The sequence below is a fragment of the Setaria italica genome, chromosome II (assembly GCF_000263155.2).
Source record: "Setaria italica strain Yugu1 chromosome II, Setaria_italica_v2.0, whole genome shotgun sequence".
In the NCBI taxonomy this organism is placed as follows: domain Eukaryota; kingdom Viridiplantae; phylum Streptophyta; class Magnoliopsida; order Poales; family Poaceae; genus Setaria; species Setaria italica.
In genome coordinates, this window is record NC_028451.1 from 36996617 (window position 1) to 37013419 (window position 16803).

The window sequence follows — 16803 nt, forward strand, 5'->3', positions numbered from 1 at the left end:
ATAAGCTCTCCACATCAAAGATGAGGATCAGCAAGAGCGCCCCCAACCTCCTGAAGAAGGCGGCGACGTCTGTCAAGAGCACGGCCGACGCTCTAAGAACAAAGCTCATCTTCGTGGCCTCGCTGCGCCGAAGGTTGGCGATGGTCTGTGCGATGTCTCGCCAGATCCGTGCACTCATCACGTCAAATGGCCGGGAGAAGCAGGCTAGGGTGGATCACGGCAGCAAGGCTCTCATGATGCACAAGGCGATGGCGACGAGCAAGGAGCCCGCTGGTGATCATGGTGGCAAGATTCATCTGGGTCTGTTTGAGGTGGCAATGTTTGAGGAAGGTTATCATGGCTACCCTGACTCGCCCAACTCCCTCTTCGACGATGACAGTTGTTACAACGATGAGGAGGATTTCCAAGATGACGACCACGATGATCTTGATGTTGATGCTTTTGATGAGACCTCTGTCATTGAGATCATCAGGGGTGACCGGGAGGGTCAAGGTTTGGAGTTCAACATGGAAGATGATATTGATGAGGCATGTGAAATGTTCATTAGGAGATGTCGCGGCCGGATGAACCTTAGTTTCTAGTCTCGTTTTTATACTTTACGTGAGTAGAGACTAGTACTACTACATACTGACGAACTGATGCGAGATAATAGAAGGTGGGCGAGATAATAAGATGTAGCAGCCAGGGGTAGGACGTGAATTTGTTTTGATGAACGCATAATAAGAATCACTTTATGCAATGCGGCAAAGTGTTCTACACATTGCTTGAAACTGCACTGCGCAGTAATTTTGCAAACATATAAAAGTAAAGTACATGTATGGTTCTTGAACTTGTCCCGGTGTCATCGAGGTTACTGAACTTTCAATATACATTTTTATGTTCCAAAATTTGACCTCAGGTGTCATTCAGATCACTAAATCTTCAAAATACGCTTTTATATTATTGAACTTGTCGTTCTCAGGTTCCTAAACTCTTAAAATACAGTTTCAAATCCTCGAACTCATCATGAACATTATCACAAGTGGCCGCAACGAGCATTGGCAAACACCGCAACAAGCCGCTTCTTCTGGCCGGAGACTTGTGCCTACGCTTATTGGCGGTTTATGACGTCGGGGGATTCTAATCCCATATTCATTGCTGCCAGCTTGCCATTCTGTTCCGCCTTCCTTATCCTTCATTCGTGATCACGGGCACAAGGTGGTTGTGAAGGCGGCGAACAGGGGAAAGTAACGCCACCAGTAGCATATATGTGATAATAAGTACGTGATCTAAAAATACGTCGGAGACTGTCTAACCTGGTTTCGGTCTTGGGAGCCGTTGGATTCGATTCCAACGGAAGGTGGTTCCCTGAATTAGGGAAGTGGATTACTGTTTCCTTAATTACCAGCATTTATTCCATCTCCACGAAGCGTCCAGAGTCCAGACCCCGCTCCTTTCCCCGCTTCGGGCCCCACCCGTCCTCTCTCCTTTTCATTTCTCTCTCATCTATCTGTTTCTTCTGACCTCCCATGGCGGCCGATGCTCTCCCGATCCCGATCCCTCCATCACCCAGCGCTCGAGCTTGGCATTGGAGAGGTAAGAGACGGCCCTTCTTCATCGCCGCTGCCATGGAAAGGTCGGATCTGAGGTGCTCTGCCAACGTTCCCCTCGCGGATCCATGAAAGACGAATCGAGATCCAAGCTCCACCACCGACGCCATAAAGAAGGCGGCAACGGGATCTCTGGTCCCCGCCACGGGCTTCCTCGACTACGGCGCATGATGTTTGGATGAGTCCCCTTCCTCGGTTCCTCTTGTCCCCATCTTCATGCGAGATCAGTGTTCTTGACGCCCGAGTCCATGGCGGCTTCAAGTTCGTCACTGCCCCTGCTTCGTGCCAGCTGCTGCTGCGGAGTTCAAATCAGGATGCGCACGAGATTGCGAGATCCTCAATCATCCCCACCACAGCCGATGAGATACCGGCAAAATCTGTGCATGTATAGCTTGAGAAAAAGCATGAACGGAACATTAGATCTCATATGTATATTCTTTTGGTTGGTACGGGATGTTTATTTTTTATTTTTCATTTCATTTTCTGAAAGTAAAGATAGTTTCCCAACATTTTATTGAGTGAGATACGGTTTTCATTTTTTTTTCATTTTCTGAATGATCCCACCATTAATCGAGTGAGATAGCAATTTGCCTTTTCTTTTTCTTCTGTTTTTTTGTTTTATTTTCTGAATGTAAAGATTCTTTCCCCAACATTTTGCTAAGTGAGATAGCAATTTTTATTTTAGTTTGTATTTTTGAATCCATTCTTGTAGAAAATAAAAAGTTAATAGAAAAGCGGACCAGAGACCAGCGGATTTTGGGAGCGAGAGCCAGCGACAAGTGTGTCCATGGATCTCCAAACGATCCTCTCCGTGCCAAGAGCACAATAGCAAGCAAAGGCGATTTCTCGGTGGAGGCTAGAACACAAGGGTTGAGAGTTGGGCCAGCCAACAAAATGAAGAAGATATCAACTGTGTTACATGAAAGCTACCCTTACTAGACCCCATTTCGGGCATGCATATATTAGACGAGAAAAAAAACGTTCTGTACCTTTTCATAGGTTACAAGCATTTTTTTACGTGCACATGCCTTTAGTTTAGAGCTTTAGATACAGGTATATAAATTTTTTGGGCATGTTTCACCCTCTATCTATATACAGAACTATAGATATAGGAGTTGTTTGGTTGCCCACTAATAAAAAAAAAACTGATCACTGCTTGGTGGTTGTGAAACTTTAGGTGCGCCACACGGAACACAACAGTTTTTCACACATTTTCTCACCCGGGTGTGATGCCGATCTTCTTCGACGCCATAGCTTAGGCGCCACCCAACCTGCCGGTGTGGCAGGATGAGGCCAGCAACCAAGCAAGATCATATACATATTCGATATTCCTACCGTGCGCAGCAGCGTATCTCTGATATTTCCCTGCTGGTAGTTTCCATTTACTCGTCCAATACTATAATGGATGATGCATGCTAATTATCATGTGCCTAAGCATGCTCACATCCCTCTCCAACAATCGTCTTTTTTTTTTTGGCAAAGTTTACCTTGGTCCCAGTGCATCTGGAACCCATTCTTTTGAAAAGGTATATTCTTACCAATTTCTGAAGATAAAAAGCTATTTTTCAAAAGTTACCATTGAATTTTTTGGCAACTTTTTTACAAACTTAGGAAAAATATTTTTTAATGTTAAAATTGGTTTTAGAATTATTTCAGAAAACAATTTTTGTACTTCTCTACAAACGTTTTGTGTAAAATATTCATGGTAAGATATGTTTTTTCTTAATCCCTTCTATAAGATATTTTCCAAAAAATATTTTTCGTTATTTTTATGCAAAATTTTATTTTCAAGAATGATCACATATTCCAGTGGATAGTGGAGATCTCTTGTAATGATTGATGTCCACTTGACCAATTCCCACCGTGTTGATGATGGAACAACTTCATTAAACATTGAATTTAAAACTTTGACCAACCAAAACGGTGAGAGTTGCAGGTGTTAACAAAGAATGGTCGCATTATGAGCACATTCGTACACGCTCGGGGAGGTGGGAAGGAGTGAGAGACACGTATTTAGAGGTGGTAATAGATTATGGTTCTTGTACCTCCTTCATAATGCAATTCAGTCCTATCTATTTTTAACTTAAAATCATATGGTATTTTAACCTGATACTTAAATTTACTAGGCTAAATTGAAGGGCTCTTTACCACCCTGCACATACCCCCACTCCCATGATGCTAGATGCAGTACTAAGGATTTTTGGTGATCTTACCCTACTTTGAAGTGCAATTGTATTTTTACTCTCATTTTTCTAACTTTGTGATATTACCCTCAACTATTCACAGGTTCTTGTGATTTTGCGCTTGGGCTTGCGTATTTGCCCCTATTTTAATCGTTGACTAGGGGCAAGATCGTATTGACTTATGAATAGGCGAGGCAAAATCACAAAGTTAAAAAAATAAGAGTAAAATCACAATTATATTACACAACAGGAGCAAGAATACAAATGCCCCAAGTACTAATGATCAATCAACTAGACGCTGGCCCTCGACATGGATGTTTTCTTGCTCCGTCCCTGTACTCGCAGCAGTGCAAAAAGCAACTACTACAAATATCTTCTGACTTCTCCGTGGCCATGAAACTCATGCTAATTCTACCTCATATATTTTAGGCCCCTAGCTGCCTTTTTCTTTTCGGCTAATAATGGAGTTCTCCACATCAGAGAGATCATATTTTTTCGTATTACTCGCTGGGCCATGATTGATCAGGAACAACTATTTTTAAAAGCCACATGCCCACACCGTGTTGTGGTCAGTTCAGTTGCCACAGCTCGCGCACGGGGGGCACGTGCTGTTCTGGACAGCTCCCACCCCACAGCAGGGCAAATGCATGGGCACGAAGCAACAGGTGTGACCGGCCAATGCCATGGAAAAACAAAAAAGACGAAATCACGCGATCGTCTTTTCATGTGTTGACGAGCTGCAAAGAAGCGAAATCAGTAGGAAAATCACGGCACCGCAAAGTGTAAAAAGCATCAGAAAGCTGAGGGCACTGCGAGCCAAGCAAGATCACGATTGGGCACCGTACCCTGAGTCCCATTGGGCCGGGCATGAGCATGACAATTGGCCACGAGAAGAGATGGTGGAACAGCCACCATCGGCGACGAAGATGATGGGATCCGGAGGAGCCAATCTTCACCATAGGACAGGTGTCGTTTCCTACCTAGTTGGGATTCTTTTACCATATCGTTTTCTCCCACTTTGCTACGACCTTCCCTTGCCATAACTTTTAGTAGTTTTGCTTTCACTCTCAACGTTCGGTTCTTAATTGTGGTGCTTACTCCACATGCTAATTCTTTTTTCTTCAATGTTTCTTTCGTGCTTTGAGGCACCAAAAGATTTTCATTTTTTTTCTAAAGCTTCCAAAAGCATGATCTTGACATGATCACAAAAAAAAAAGTTGCAAAACTTCTACAGGTCAGTGCAAAGGCTTGCCCCACCCTGGCTATAAGTACCCCCACGGGGCTTCAATACAAAGCCCATGCCTCTAAAACTTACAAGCTATCTCATCTCAGGAATTCACTGACATACTACTCACTTGTGCCAAGCTTGAGGCACAACAACTCCTTAGTAAATCTTCTTGACAAGCAGCCTCATAAGCCCTCCACATCAAAGATGAGGATCAGCAAGAGCGCCCCCAACCTCCTGAAGAAGGCGGCGACGTCCGTTAAGAGCAAGTCCGACGCTCTAAGAACAAAGCTCATCTTCTTGGCATCCCTGCGCCGAAGGTTGGCGATGATCAGTGCGATGTCTCGCCAGATACATGGGCTCGCCAAGTTGAAGGGCCAGGAGAAGCAGGCTAGGGTGGAGCACGGCAGCAAGGCTCTCACGGTGCACAAGGCGATGGCGACGAGCAAGGAGCCAGTTGGAGATCATGGTGGAAGGGATGGTAATGTTGGTATGTTTGAGGTGGCAATGTTTGAGGAAGGTTACCATGGTTACCCTGACTGGACCAATTCCCTTTTCGACGATGACAATTGTTACAAGGATGAGGAGGACGGTCATGACAACGAAAACGACAACGAGGAACTTGATGTTCTTGGTGCGCTAGATGAGCCCTCGGTCATCGAGATCATCAGGAGCAACCGGGAGGCTCAAGGTCTCGAGTTCAACATGGACGATGAGATTGATGAAGCTTGTGATATGTTCATTAGGAGATGTCGCAGTCAGATGAACCTTAGCCTTTTGTGATCTTGCATCTCTAGTTTACGTTAATGGTGTAAGGGATGAACTATGATGAGACTAGTACACTGACAACCTGATGAGCGACAATAGAGAAGTGGGCGTGGGATACTTGAATATGGTAGAACCTATGAGAGGGCGTTAACTTTTTTCGCTGAACACATAAGACATAATAATCACTCATTTTGTTACATGACAAAGCGTTGTGCAGATAGACTGCTAGATACATTATTCTTCGTATTTTATGCCTGAATCTAACTGAACATTACATAGTGGATGAGTGCCAGTTTGTTTTCTCCATTTCAATACGTGCTAAAATCTGTGATGGGTGGTGCCTTACACTCCTTACAAATACATGAGGTAGAGATTGTACATCGCAAAAGTGAAAAACTTCCTCTGTCACCCCAATCCTCACTGATGGCCACAGCACCTTAACATTGGACCCACTACTACAAGATTAAATAGAAATCCTCTCTCAACTCGATGGCCGCAGCACCACAGAAAAATTAAAGCAAGAGTGATGGGCGAGAAAGATGTGTTTCAGTCTTTAGCTTTAGGTGCTCAACTTGCACCGGGGACCATAGCACCGTACCTGCTCCTGCTGGAAGTTTAGCTCCAAAAGTCCAACGTATTGTATCCTTCCCATCACACTCTCTATCCTCCTAGCACCGTACCGCCTCCAAAAGTTTTGCTACCGTGCCCACACGCGTGCCGGCCCGTCGCGTCAACCTGCCTCATCACACCACGCACTCTCCGCTTCGAGCGTCGTCAAGCGGATGGCCTCGTTCGGCGCACGCAACAACGCACGGCGGCACGGTGCCGCGCCCGCGCTCGCGCTCACGCTCACGCCGGGGGTTATCATCAGCAGGGTTAGCACAAGCCGCCCACCTGTTCGTGCCAAGGAGCTGAGGCCAGTCAACAGGCAACCAGACAGTGGTCCTCAGATCCCCGCGCTTCAATTATGTGCAACTGAACAATTTCTAATGTGAGCCCAATGCAAGAAGCTTTGACCAGACAACAGGGGTGGAGATAGAAACTCAAATTTTTCTTTATTTTGTTAGGGGAAGGGGCGTAGTGTTATTTTTTTTTTCAAAATTTAGTCAAATTTTTAGTGCAAAGTTGCATGGCATGGGGTTTAAACCTCACCTTCAATCACGCAGGTGAGATCACGAACTATACCTTCAATCAATTGCCACAATGCTAAATTGTAGTATGAACTAAAAATCACACTGCATAGAAGTCGTACAACTTCCTGTTGCCATTTTTTAGTACCAACGACCTCCAGAGTGCAAGACAAATTGACCTGAATTGTCACACAAAATTACCACTTTGTTAAGAGATGAGAGACTGGATTTGCCACTTTGTCACACAAAATTACCTACATCTTTTCTTTCCCCAATTCAGTTCCAAAGAGCAATATGACAATGGCATCCCCCCTGCTTCCATAAGACATGAGAGACAAGCGGCCAGAGTTAACGTGCATGCGGTCCCCTTGGTTTTCTGACTGGTACAAAGGCTTGTAGCTCGCAAGCCAACGGGAATTCCATGGCAGCCGCCTTGCGCGGGCCCTCGACGCCACCCAGAACGAGGTCTCTCCCGTTGCCTCGTGGAGGAGAGAGGAGGTGGCCTTAGTGGAGGGTGGAAGGGAGGAGGCAGCCTTTGGGAAAGGATGTGTTCAAGATGCGAGCTGAACGGATGCCCTGTGATTTGCTAAATGTGAATTACCGCAGCGCGCCAAGCTGAGACGTTCCCTACGAGCCAAGCTGAGCCGTTGGACAAATACGCACTATGGCTGGGTTTGGACCGTACATGTACCAAACTGTCAAGCTCTTGCACTGATGTAATAAGCAAATTACAAGCTGTTGGATCATTCTGCACCTAGTTGAGTAGTTCTTGTATTACGGATGTAATTTACTTGATATTAAATGTAATAATATTTAATAAGCATTCATTTTTATAAAAAAATCATGATAAGTTGATCTAAATACTTTTACGAAGCTCTCTCTTTCGTGGAAAAGAGAATTCATGTGTGAGGATCAACCACCTTGCTGTTTACTTGCTTCATTTCTAAGCTCTAGTCCACATACCCGATAGTTACATGAATGGGGCCGCTAGCTGGCGAAGTTGGAGGCCCTAACAAGCCTCGGCTTCAAAATCTGCCCAGTCGGTATTTTGGTGTTAGGTCCAACTCGAGCTTGAAAAGGTTGAACAGCCAAAGAAGGGTCATTGCTTGTTTCTCTGAAAGCTAGTACACATCAATCCCATTTAATTTCAAGAACGGTCATACTCACCATTCACCCGACAGAGGCAGGAATAAGTATTTTCTGCATCTTTACAGCCGTCAAACACATACTCACTCTAAACGTGCGAATGTATTTGAGAAGCTTCATTTTTTGGTTATAAGTGCACAAAAATATGAGTTCAGATATGAACAATTCCGCGTGAAACGTATCCCCCGACATGGCGACATATACAGATCGTCCTTCCATTTTGAAACCCCTGCTTTCCAGCCAAGAAAAGGGAGCTCCACAATAACGATCGTCTCCGCCTATTCCCTTCGACAGACCATGATCGATCGGAGGCTGCAGACAAGATCTCCCAGTGTCAAATAGAAGAAATCAGGAACTCTCGAAGGCACGCCGTGTTGTCGTCAGTTGCCGCAACAGCACGGGGAGAACGTGTGATTCGGTGGACCTCATGCTCCGCGTCTAAAAAACTGGAAATGCAAAGTGTTATTGAGGAAAGATTCAAAGCGCAAACTAAGTAGTTGGAAAGTCAAACACTTATCTTAAACGCAAACTAAGTAGTTGGAAAGTCAAACACTTATTTTATGGGGATGATTGATTTTATTAAATTCGGTCCTAAGTAGTCTCCCTATGTTTATGATGTCCTTCTTTGGAATTCTTAAAAGGTTTCCTAAAAAGATTGAATTTTTATCGTTCTAGATTCTTTTGGTAAGGCAACAATGATAAAAGAAAATATCGTCTAGCCAAATAGGATATCTTGTGTCATCCTAAAGATAAGGGGTCTAGGAATAACTGACCTCTGGATAAAAAACAAATGTTTGCCCAGTAGATGGTTATTTAAATTGCTGAACGAAGATGGCACATGGCAGACCGTACTTAGAAATAAATATTTCAGTTCTAAATGTTTTTCTCAGGTTAAGATTAAACTTGGAGACACTTCTGGAAAGGTTTGCTGAAGGTTAAGGAAAATTTTCTTAGTTGTGGGACCTTTAAAATAAAATTAAAGATAGGTCGCAAACTAGATTCTGGGAGGATGCTTGGGTTGACTCTAAACCACTGAAAGTGAAATTTCCTAACATGTATAATCTAGTCTACTACCCTCATGCTATAGTGGCAAGTGTCATGAACCATATGCCATTAAATATCTCTTTTAGAATAGTTTTAGCTGGGATAACCTGATTGCTGGCATAACCTGGTAGCCAAATTAGCCACTTTTCAGCTCTCTGTTGGGAGGGACAACTCACCTGGGACTTATATAGACATGGTAATTTTACTGTACGGTCTATGTATTAATATTTCATAAATCAGGATACCCCTTCACAAATAACTTTATATGGAAGCTGAAGATCCCTCTAAAAATAAAGATATTCCTTTGGTACCTCCTACGAGGTGTTATTTTAACAAAGGATAACTTACCTACGAGGAATTGGCATTGGAGTAAAAAATGTTGTTTCTGTGATTATAATGAAACAATTAGGTATCTGATTGTCAACATGCAAAGACCATCTGAAAGTTGTTAATATTGCTACCGGGTTAACCCAACCAAAATCAATAACGCATATACTTGGAAATTGGTTAACGGGTATAAGAAAGAAGGATAGAAGCTTTATTTTTGTTTGGGTTGTAGCTATTATGTGGGCAATTTGGTGTACGCGGATCGATTTGGTTTTTGAGAAAAAATAGTTTACCTCTTCTATGCGGTTGTCGTCTTGAATATCTTTGCCAAGAATAGATGGAGAAGCAAATTTGAGATTTCCGGTAGTGGATGGAGAAGCAATAATAGATACTTGGTAAATTTGAGGTTTCCGGTAGTGGATGGTGAAGCAATAATAAACTTGATTTTTGATTTTCTCCTATCGAACTATATATTTTTTCATTATTATCTGTGATCAGCCTGCGAGCTGAGAATATTAAGAAAATAGGCCGGAAACGATTCTTTTTTCTAAAAAACGAACCAACGGTGTTCCTGACGACCAGCTGCATTCCAATTAATCTGCCACAGATAGAAGAAAGCTCCCCTCTCGCACGCGATCCGATTCGCTCTCCCCGCTGACGAGACGATCCACAAAGCGCACGCACACAGAGAAGCAAAACCTACCAGTCCAAGGCTACAGGGCAACACTGCAAAGCAATATAAAGCAGCCAACGGCACCGCGATTTACACGATCGAGCCCACAGGATTGGGCATGAATCACACGGAAGTAGCCAAGAAAACAAAAGCGACGCCGGTTTTGGCCGCTCTGGTTAACGGTGGCCAATTAGCCATCATCAGCTACTAGCGCATAATTTAACGGAGGATTTGGAATTTGGGATCTGGGGGAGCCAATCTTCACCCTGGGGCAGGTGCCCTTTGTTGCCTCATTGGAGCATTACTCAGAGAAACTACCTAACTGGAATGCTTTCCGTGCATGGAAAGCTTTTACTTTGCTTCCACTCTCAAAGTTCTGTTCTTAATTGGAGTGCTTACTCGACATACCAATTGATTTCTCCAAGTGTTATTTTCGTGCTTTGAGCTGTCAAAAGCTTGATCATGACATGAACAAAGCTGTAGCTGCACAGCCCAGTGTTTAGTGCCCACCTAACTCCTCCCTATATATACCATCATGGGACATCAAGACAATTAAGGCCCATGCCTCCGAAAACCTAGCTACTCTCTCACCAGTACTCTCGCTGCAACTTGCAATCTACTCATGCCAAGATTGAAGCACTGCAGATCATTAGAAACAATCCTTCTCTAAGATGAGGATGTGCAAGGCCCCCGAGCTTCTCAAGAAGGCGGTGACTGTGTTCAAGAGCAAGACTGACGCCCTAAGAACAAAGCTCCTCGTCCTGGCCCGGCTCCGCCGCAAGATGGCGATGGTCCGTGCAATTTCTGACAGGATCCATGCGCTCGTGTCGTCAGACCGAGAGAAGCAGGCAAGGTTGGAGTACGGAGGCAAGACACTCGTCTTGCACGAGGTGGTGACAGGGATCCAGGGGCCAGCTGATCATGAACTTGATGGTGTCATTGATCTATCAGAGGTGGCGATGTTTGAGGAAGATGAGCATGACTACCCTGACTGGACGCACTCACTGTTCAACGACGACGACAACTATATTAACGATGATGAGGGTGATGAAGGCCATGATGGTGTTCTTGATGTGCTCGACGAGCCCTCTGTGATCGATGTCATCAGGAGCAACCGGGAGGTGGAAGGTTTGGAGTTCAATATGGATGATGAGATTGATCAGGCTTGTGACATGTTCATAAGGAGGTTCCGGACACGGATGAATAGGAGCTTTTAGTGATCTTGTTTTCTGTATGGATGAAAAGTGTTCTATTGACAAACTGAGTGACAATAGAAGGTGGTTGAACTATATATTTTTTGTTATAGTAACCAGCTATACATGAGAGAACATGAAGTTGTTCGATGATTGCAAGCATCACCATTTGGTGTAACACAGAGTGTTTCTCTGTAACAAAAATATGAAATAAACTCATGCTTCTTCCACTGAAATTATTATGGTCACTAGCAGTTGTACTAACAGAAAAATAAAACGTATAAATTAAGATGTATAGGTCTCCTCCCTGACTAAGGATAAGTTCATGTTTATAGCTATTTTTATTAAGGACTAAGGACGTATTTTTAATTTACATAACTTATGTGCCAGTCAATCTAGCTTCTTTCTCCACATATTAATGCTTCAGTATTTTATGACGCCTAGCGGTGGATGTTTCATATTTGTGGATTTCCACATGATCTTTTTAATTGCATGAGAAAACTACCTTCAGTCCTAAGAGATACATTATGCTTCGGTGAAATATGCGGCTCATTTTCATTCAGCCATTGTTGATAAAACATAATTCTGCGCTTCTTTTTGCTGTACTGCAATGTAGTACTTTAACAAGGATGATTTGATTACTTGGCTAGCTTTAAACTTCCAGAGACCCCATGATGGTACTGCAGATCAGCCCAAGCAGGAAGTGCTTGACACACTACTTATGTAGTGATAGGTAAGTTGTTCCAATCATCCACTTATTTAGTTCAAAAGGGCTTATAAAGTTTGATATTGAAGAAATGGAGCATCACACCGACGATTAGCACTAAATGGGACAGTTTCGAAAAAGATTAGTACTATATGATAACCGAAAGTTCTTCAACTAATGAAGTGCAGTAACCCCGGGGACCATAGTGCACTTAACATCCCCCCGGAATCATAAACAAATTAAACACACAACTTTCGAATTTTCCAGAACAGTTTTTGGAGATGGAGACTTCTTCATTTATTTGCTGGCACTTCATCTTTCAAATATTAGACTGAAATATATAGGAATTATAAAATCAAAGTAGCACAGTACTATTTTCAAGCAAAAGCAAACTCTAGGCAGAGTACTATTTTCCTCAAGAAATCTAAGTTGTTATTGTCAAATAAACGTTCCGGACTTAGAAATACTGCGGCATCACATCTTTTGGTTACCCAAAAGCACGGTGTCCCATGCATGATCCCATCAGCTTTTTGTGCCTTTGTGGAAGCCCACAGTCTTGCAGGGTAATGGTGTACACATTCAAAGTTGAATACATCAAACTCGATCTGCAGTTAGCTGTCAGTTTTCTGTGCTAAAGTCCGTGGCTACAGTTACACAAACAGCTTTGATACACTGGCCAGCAGGGATATCCATGCACTCTTCCACCAAAGTTTCCCACGTATGTTTGCATGGCGAATCCAATGCGAGGTCGCTGGCGAGAGACTGTGATGCTTACTGACGTATATCCACTTATAGAAAACTCATCATTCGTCTCGAGACTCAGTACCGGTTGCATTTTGACTCGGTCACATTAGTACCGAGCCTAACGGCCAGTTCCTGAGGAGCTCCCTGTGACCCCCTTTAGTACCGGGTGGAGGCTTCATCCGGTACTCCCTCGTTAGTATCGGGTGCAGCCTCCACCCGGTACCCGGTACTAATGGGGGTACCTCCCCTCACACGTCAGCTCCCCTTCTCTCTCTCACCCCACGCTTACCCCCTCCCCACACGTACTTATCCGCTTGTCCCCCTCATCCAGCCTCTCACCCGCACCTCTCTCGCTTCTTCTTCCCATTGAATCCCTTCTCTCTCCCCAGCTGAATCCCCTCCCTCTCTCCTCCACACAGATCGATCCCCTCGCCACCCCTTCCCTCCCCCCTCCGCTCACCCCTCACCTCTTACATGTGGTGAGGAGCGATGGAGGCAAGAAGGAAGGGTGCGGCGAGGCAGCGAAGCGTCGACAGGGCGTGGTGGAGCAAGGAGCGGCGGCGGGGCAAGGAACGGCAGAGCTCCAACGGGAGGGTGCAGCGGCAGAGCATTAGCAGCCGTGGCGGAGCAAGGAGCGCGTGGATCTTGGAGTAGCGGACACCTCTCCCTCAGATCCGGTGGCGGCAGCAACCGGCAGCGGTGGTTGAGCAGCGTAAGTACGCCATCTCCCTCCCTCTCTGGTGCGGGGCTCAGGTGCTGTGCGGCCGGGGCTCCGACGCTCGACCGGGCGGTGGGGGGTGCGGTCGGACTCCGATCGGTGGATTTCTTTTTTTTTTATTTTTTAATACCCCTTTAGTACTGGTTATTTGACCCGGTACTAAAGTCCCCCCCCATTTATACTGAAGTAGCAATACCGGTTGCACAACCGGTACTAAAGGGGGTTAGGAACCGATACTGAAGGCACTTTCCCCAGCAGTGATACGAGACCTCCTATAGTGCAACTGCTTAGAGCATGGCTAATAATTTAGCCTGCTGCTGCTGGCTGCAAACAAGTCATGCCATATAGAGTTAATAATGTAGCCAGCTCATATAATAGCTTGACTATTACTCTACATTGGCTAAGGGGTTCTTTGTAACAGAGATGCTTGTATGTGCATACCATCGATCTGATGTGGTATATCTTTGTGCCCATTCATCAAGCATACAAATATGCTCATCCAGCAATTAGGTCTACTGAAACAGATCAAATTTACGCAACATAGTTCATTTTGATATCTAGAGAAGGCAACATTGCACGCAACTTGATGGCACAAATATCACCATCACTACAACAATTAAGCATTACAGAAGTCTTATGAAAAAATATTAATCCACATTGTCGGGGATAGATCCCCAGTATCTGCAAGGAAGGAAGAAGGTGGATTCCTACCAGAATTCCTCTGTAATCTTACTAGGAATCATACCATCTAATCCTACTAGGACTCCTCTTTGTAACCGACTAGTTATCCTACCCTCTAAAGTATATAAAGGAGGGTAAGGGTACCTAGATCGAGGGGGCAGAGACAACAGAGAACCCATCTGAACCACCAAGAGGTTCAACACCAAACAACATCCAAGCGCAGGACACAATATACAATACCCCAAACAGGATGTAGGGTATTACGCTACTCTGGTGGCTCAAACTTGTATAAATCTGTGTCTTGTGTCCTCACTTTTACCTTCAAATTTTAGATCTGATGATTCCCCACCAACCAATCTATTACCTCGGGTACCCTCTCGGTAGGTTGCTGGTATAAAACACCAACATCTGGCGCGCTAGGTAGGGGAATTCGCCAAGATTTCCATTATGAGTTCGATGGCACAAGTCATCATCAAACCCGCAGTCACATTTGAAGTGGGTGCGACGTTCATCTTCGGCTCTTGGGTCTGCGTTGCAGACGGTGCTGGAAGCTTCCACCGCCACATCGTGGAGGCCCCGGAGGAGAAGCTTTACGACATCAACCTTCATCGCCAAGCTTTGGAGGAATTCGTTGAGAGATTCAATGAAATTTTGGACCTATTCCAAGGATCAAGAAGCAAGTTCAAGTACTACTCGGGCTCTACATCTACTCGGATTGGTTCTCACGAGCCGATCCAGCTATCATGCGAATCGATTCAAGTTCCGAGCCAATTCTCGTTCGGACTCCATAACGTGGCTTCCATCTATCAAGTAGCTTTTTCCGAATTGCAATCCAACTCGGGTGTGATCGAGGACCACAATTACGATCATTACTCGGATTCCGACGATAAGACACCATTATCAGGTCCGCAGCAGGGCCTAGTGATCACTTCAACCCCCCAAGGCAGATTCGTCCATTGGCCTGGCACAAGGCCACCCGCCCTTGCCCAGGACAACGAGTCACGCTTCATCGCCCCCCTCGACATTCTCCCATATTAGGAAGGGATGCCCCTATCCCCTATCCCTGAAGGTGACGGCTTTGCAAAAGTCATCACCTCAAGTTCTGGAAGCTACTCTCCAGACAGAGAACTCTTCGCCCTCATCACAGGGTAAGATATGGAGAATGGCAATCCACCGGAGAGGAATCCTCGACACAAGCGTCACCCAGATGATGTCTCGCAGGATGAGCTAACTGCTAACGTTGTCGGGGAGGAGACCGAAGATCAAAGAACACAACAACAAGCAAGGTACGCAACGAGAGTGGATCGTCATCGCCGGCTGGCAAAGAGGCTCCCGATCATGAATTTGGACAAAGCCTTTGAAGCAGTCCAAACGTGGCAACACCGTACGCTTCTCGCCACCATTGCTTCCATCGACCTTATTATCCGTGCCATGCCACAGGACAGATATACCGGGCAGTTGGCAGCGCTGGCGGAACATGCCTATGAACAACTCGATAGGCAAAATCCGATAGCCTTGGTATCATGTACTCCATCCCAGCGAAGTCAACACGGCAGTAACCACAGAGGCCCTTTAGCTTGACAATCCATAGGCGCAAGACAAAACAGGGATATACCCGAGGGTAATCATACACCTTCTGTGGGAGGCCGCCGCCACCTCAGAGCCGATCCTGAGCCCACACATCCCATGGTGGATCTTCGAGAGGTGATAAACAACAACCGCGACGCTCGTGACATCATCGAAGGACTGCATCGTGAGCGCAAACTCGAAGTTGACTACAGGAGCGACGTCAACGATAGCTTCCCAGCTTTCACAAGTTAGGTCAAGAAGACTATTTTGCCTGAGAAATTCAAACCTCTTGGCATCTCCAAATATGATGGTAAGCAGGACCTAGTTCAGTAGCTCCGATGCTACTCATTATCAATTCAAGCTGCAGGAGGGAATGATGACACAAAAGTCATCTATTTCCCCATATGTGTGGAATCAGCGCCACTCACTTGGCTTGAATCATTGAAGTAAAACTCGATTGACTCATGGCAAGATATCAAGAAGGCATTTACCAACAATTACGTGGGAGCAATGCAGTGTCCAGGTAATAGGCTTGACTTGGCACAAGTCAAGCAACGGTGAGACGAGACCCTGCGAAGCTACCTGCCTTGTTTCTTCGATAAGAAGGCCACCATTGTAGACATCTTGGAGTAAGACGTGATCGACTGTTTCCAAAACGGTCTCTACGATCATCGTATGTTCCAAGACTTTGGCAGATGGCGCCCCCAAGATGTCAAGTCACTCAAAATTATGGCACAAGCATGGGCAGACGAAGAAGACAAAGAGCTTGAAAGGTTCGAGTCAAATCGCAATCGAGGTCAGCACAACAACAATCAGATCAATGGCAAAGACAACAACAAGAACCGCAATGGCGATCACTGAAATAACTACTTGGGAGGTCACAGCCGCAAGTGCAAGCTAGATAATATTGTCACAGTGATATCTCAATTGTCCAAGAAAGGAGGCAGCAGAAGCCAAGACAAACCTGCTTTCAATGAGCTCTTGAAAAAACAGTGCCTGTGGCATCCTCACCACAAACATGCTGCGATAGATTGGTACAGCCTACGCAGAGTAATTAAGGACTTGCCAGAGCCATCGGGTACCAATGACAAAGGAAAAGCCAAGGAA

General features: G+C 45.1%; 2 protein-coding genes across 2 annotated transcripts; both read left to right on the plus strand.

The window, feature by feature from the left end:
* The first annotated feature begins 5204 nt into the window (after positions 1–5204).
* On the plus strand, positions 5205–5780 carry LOC101783302. Its single transcript, XM_004957262.2, has one exon. The coding sequence runs from the start codon at positions 5205–5207 to the stop codon at positions 5778–5780; it is 576 nt and encodes a 191-aa protein (XP_004957319.1).
* Positions 5781–10756: 4976 nt separating this feature from the next.
* Positions 10757–11302, plus strand: LOC101783709. The gene has a single exon (XM_004957263.2). It carries the CDS (start codon positions 10757–10759, stop codon positions 11300–11302), a length of 546 nt encoding a protein of 181 aa, XP_004957320.1.
* Positions 11303–16803: the final 5501 nt, after the last annotated feature.

What these genes read in the sequence shown, in the direction of transcription:
- LOC101783302 (XM_004957262.2), top strand. Translation starts at nt 5,205, where the DNA reads ATGAGGATCAGCAAGAGCGCCCCCAACCTCCTGAAGAAGGCGGCGACG.
- LOC101783709 (XM_004957263.2), top strand. Translation starts at nt 10,757, where the DNA reads ATGAGGATGTGCAAGGCCCCCGAGCTTCTCAAGAAGGCGGTGACTGTG.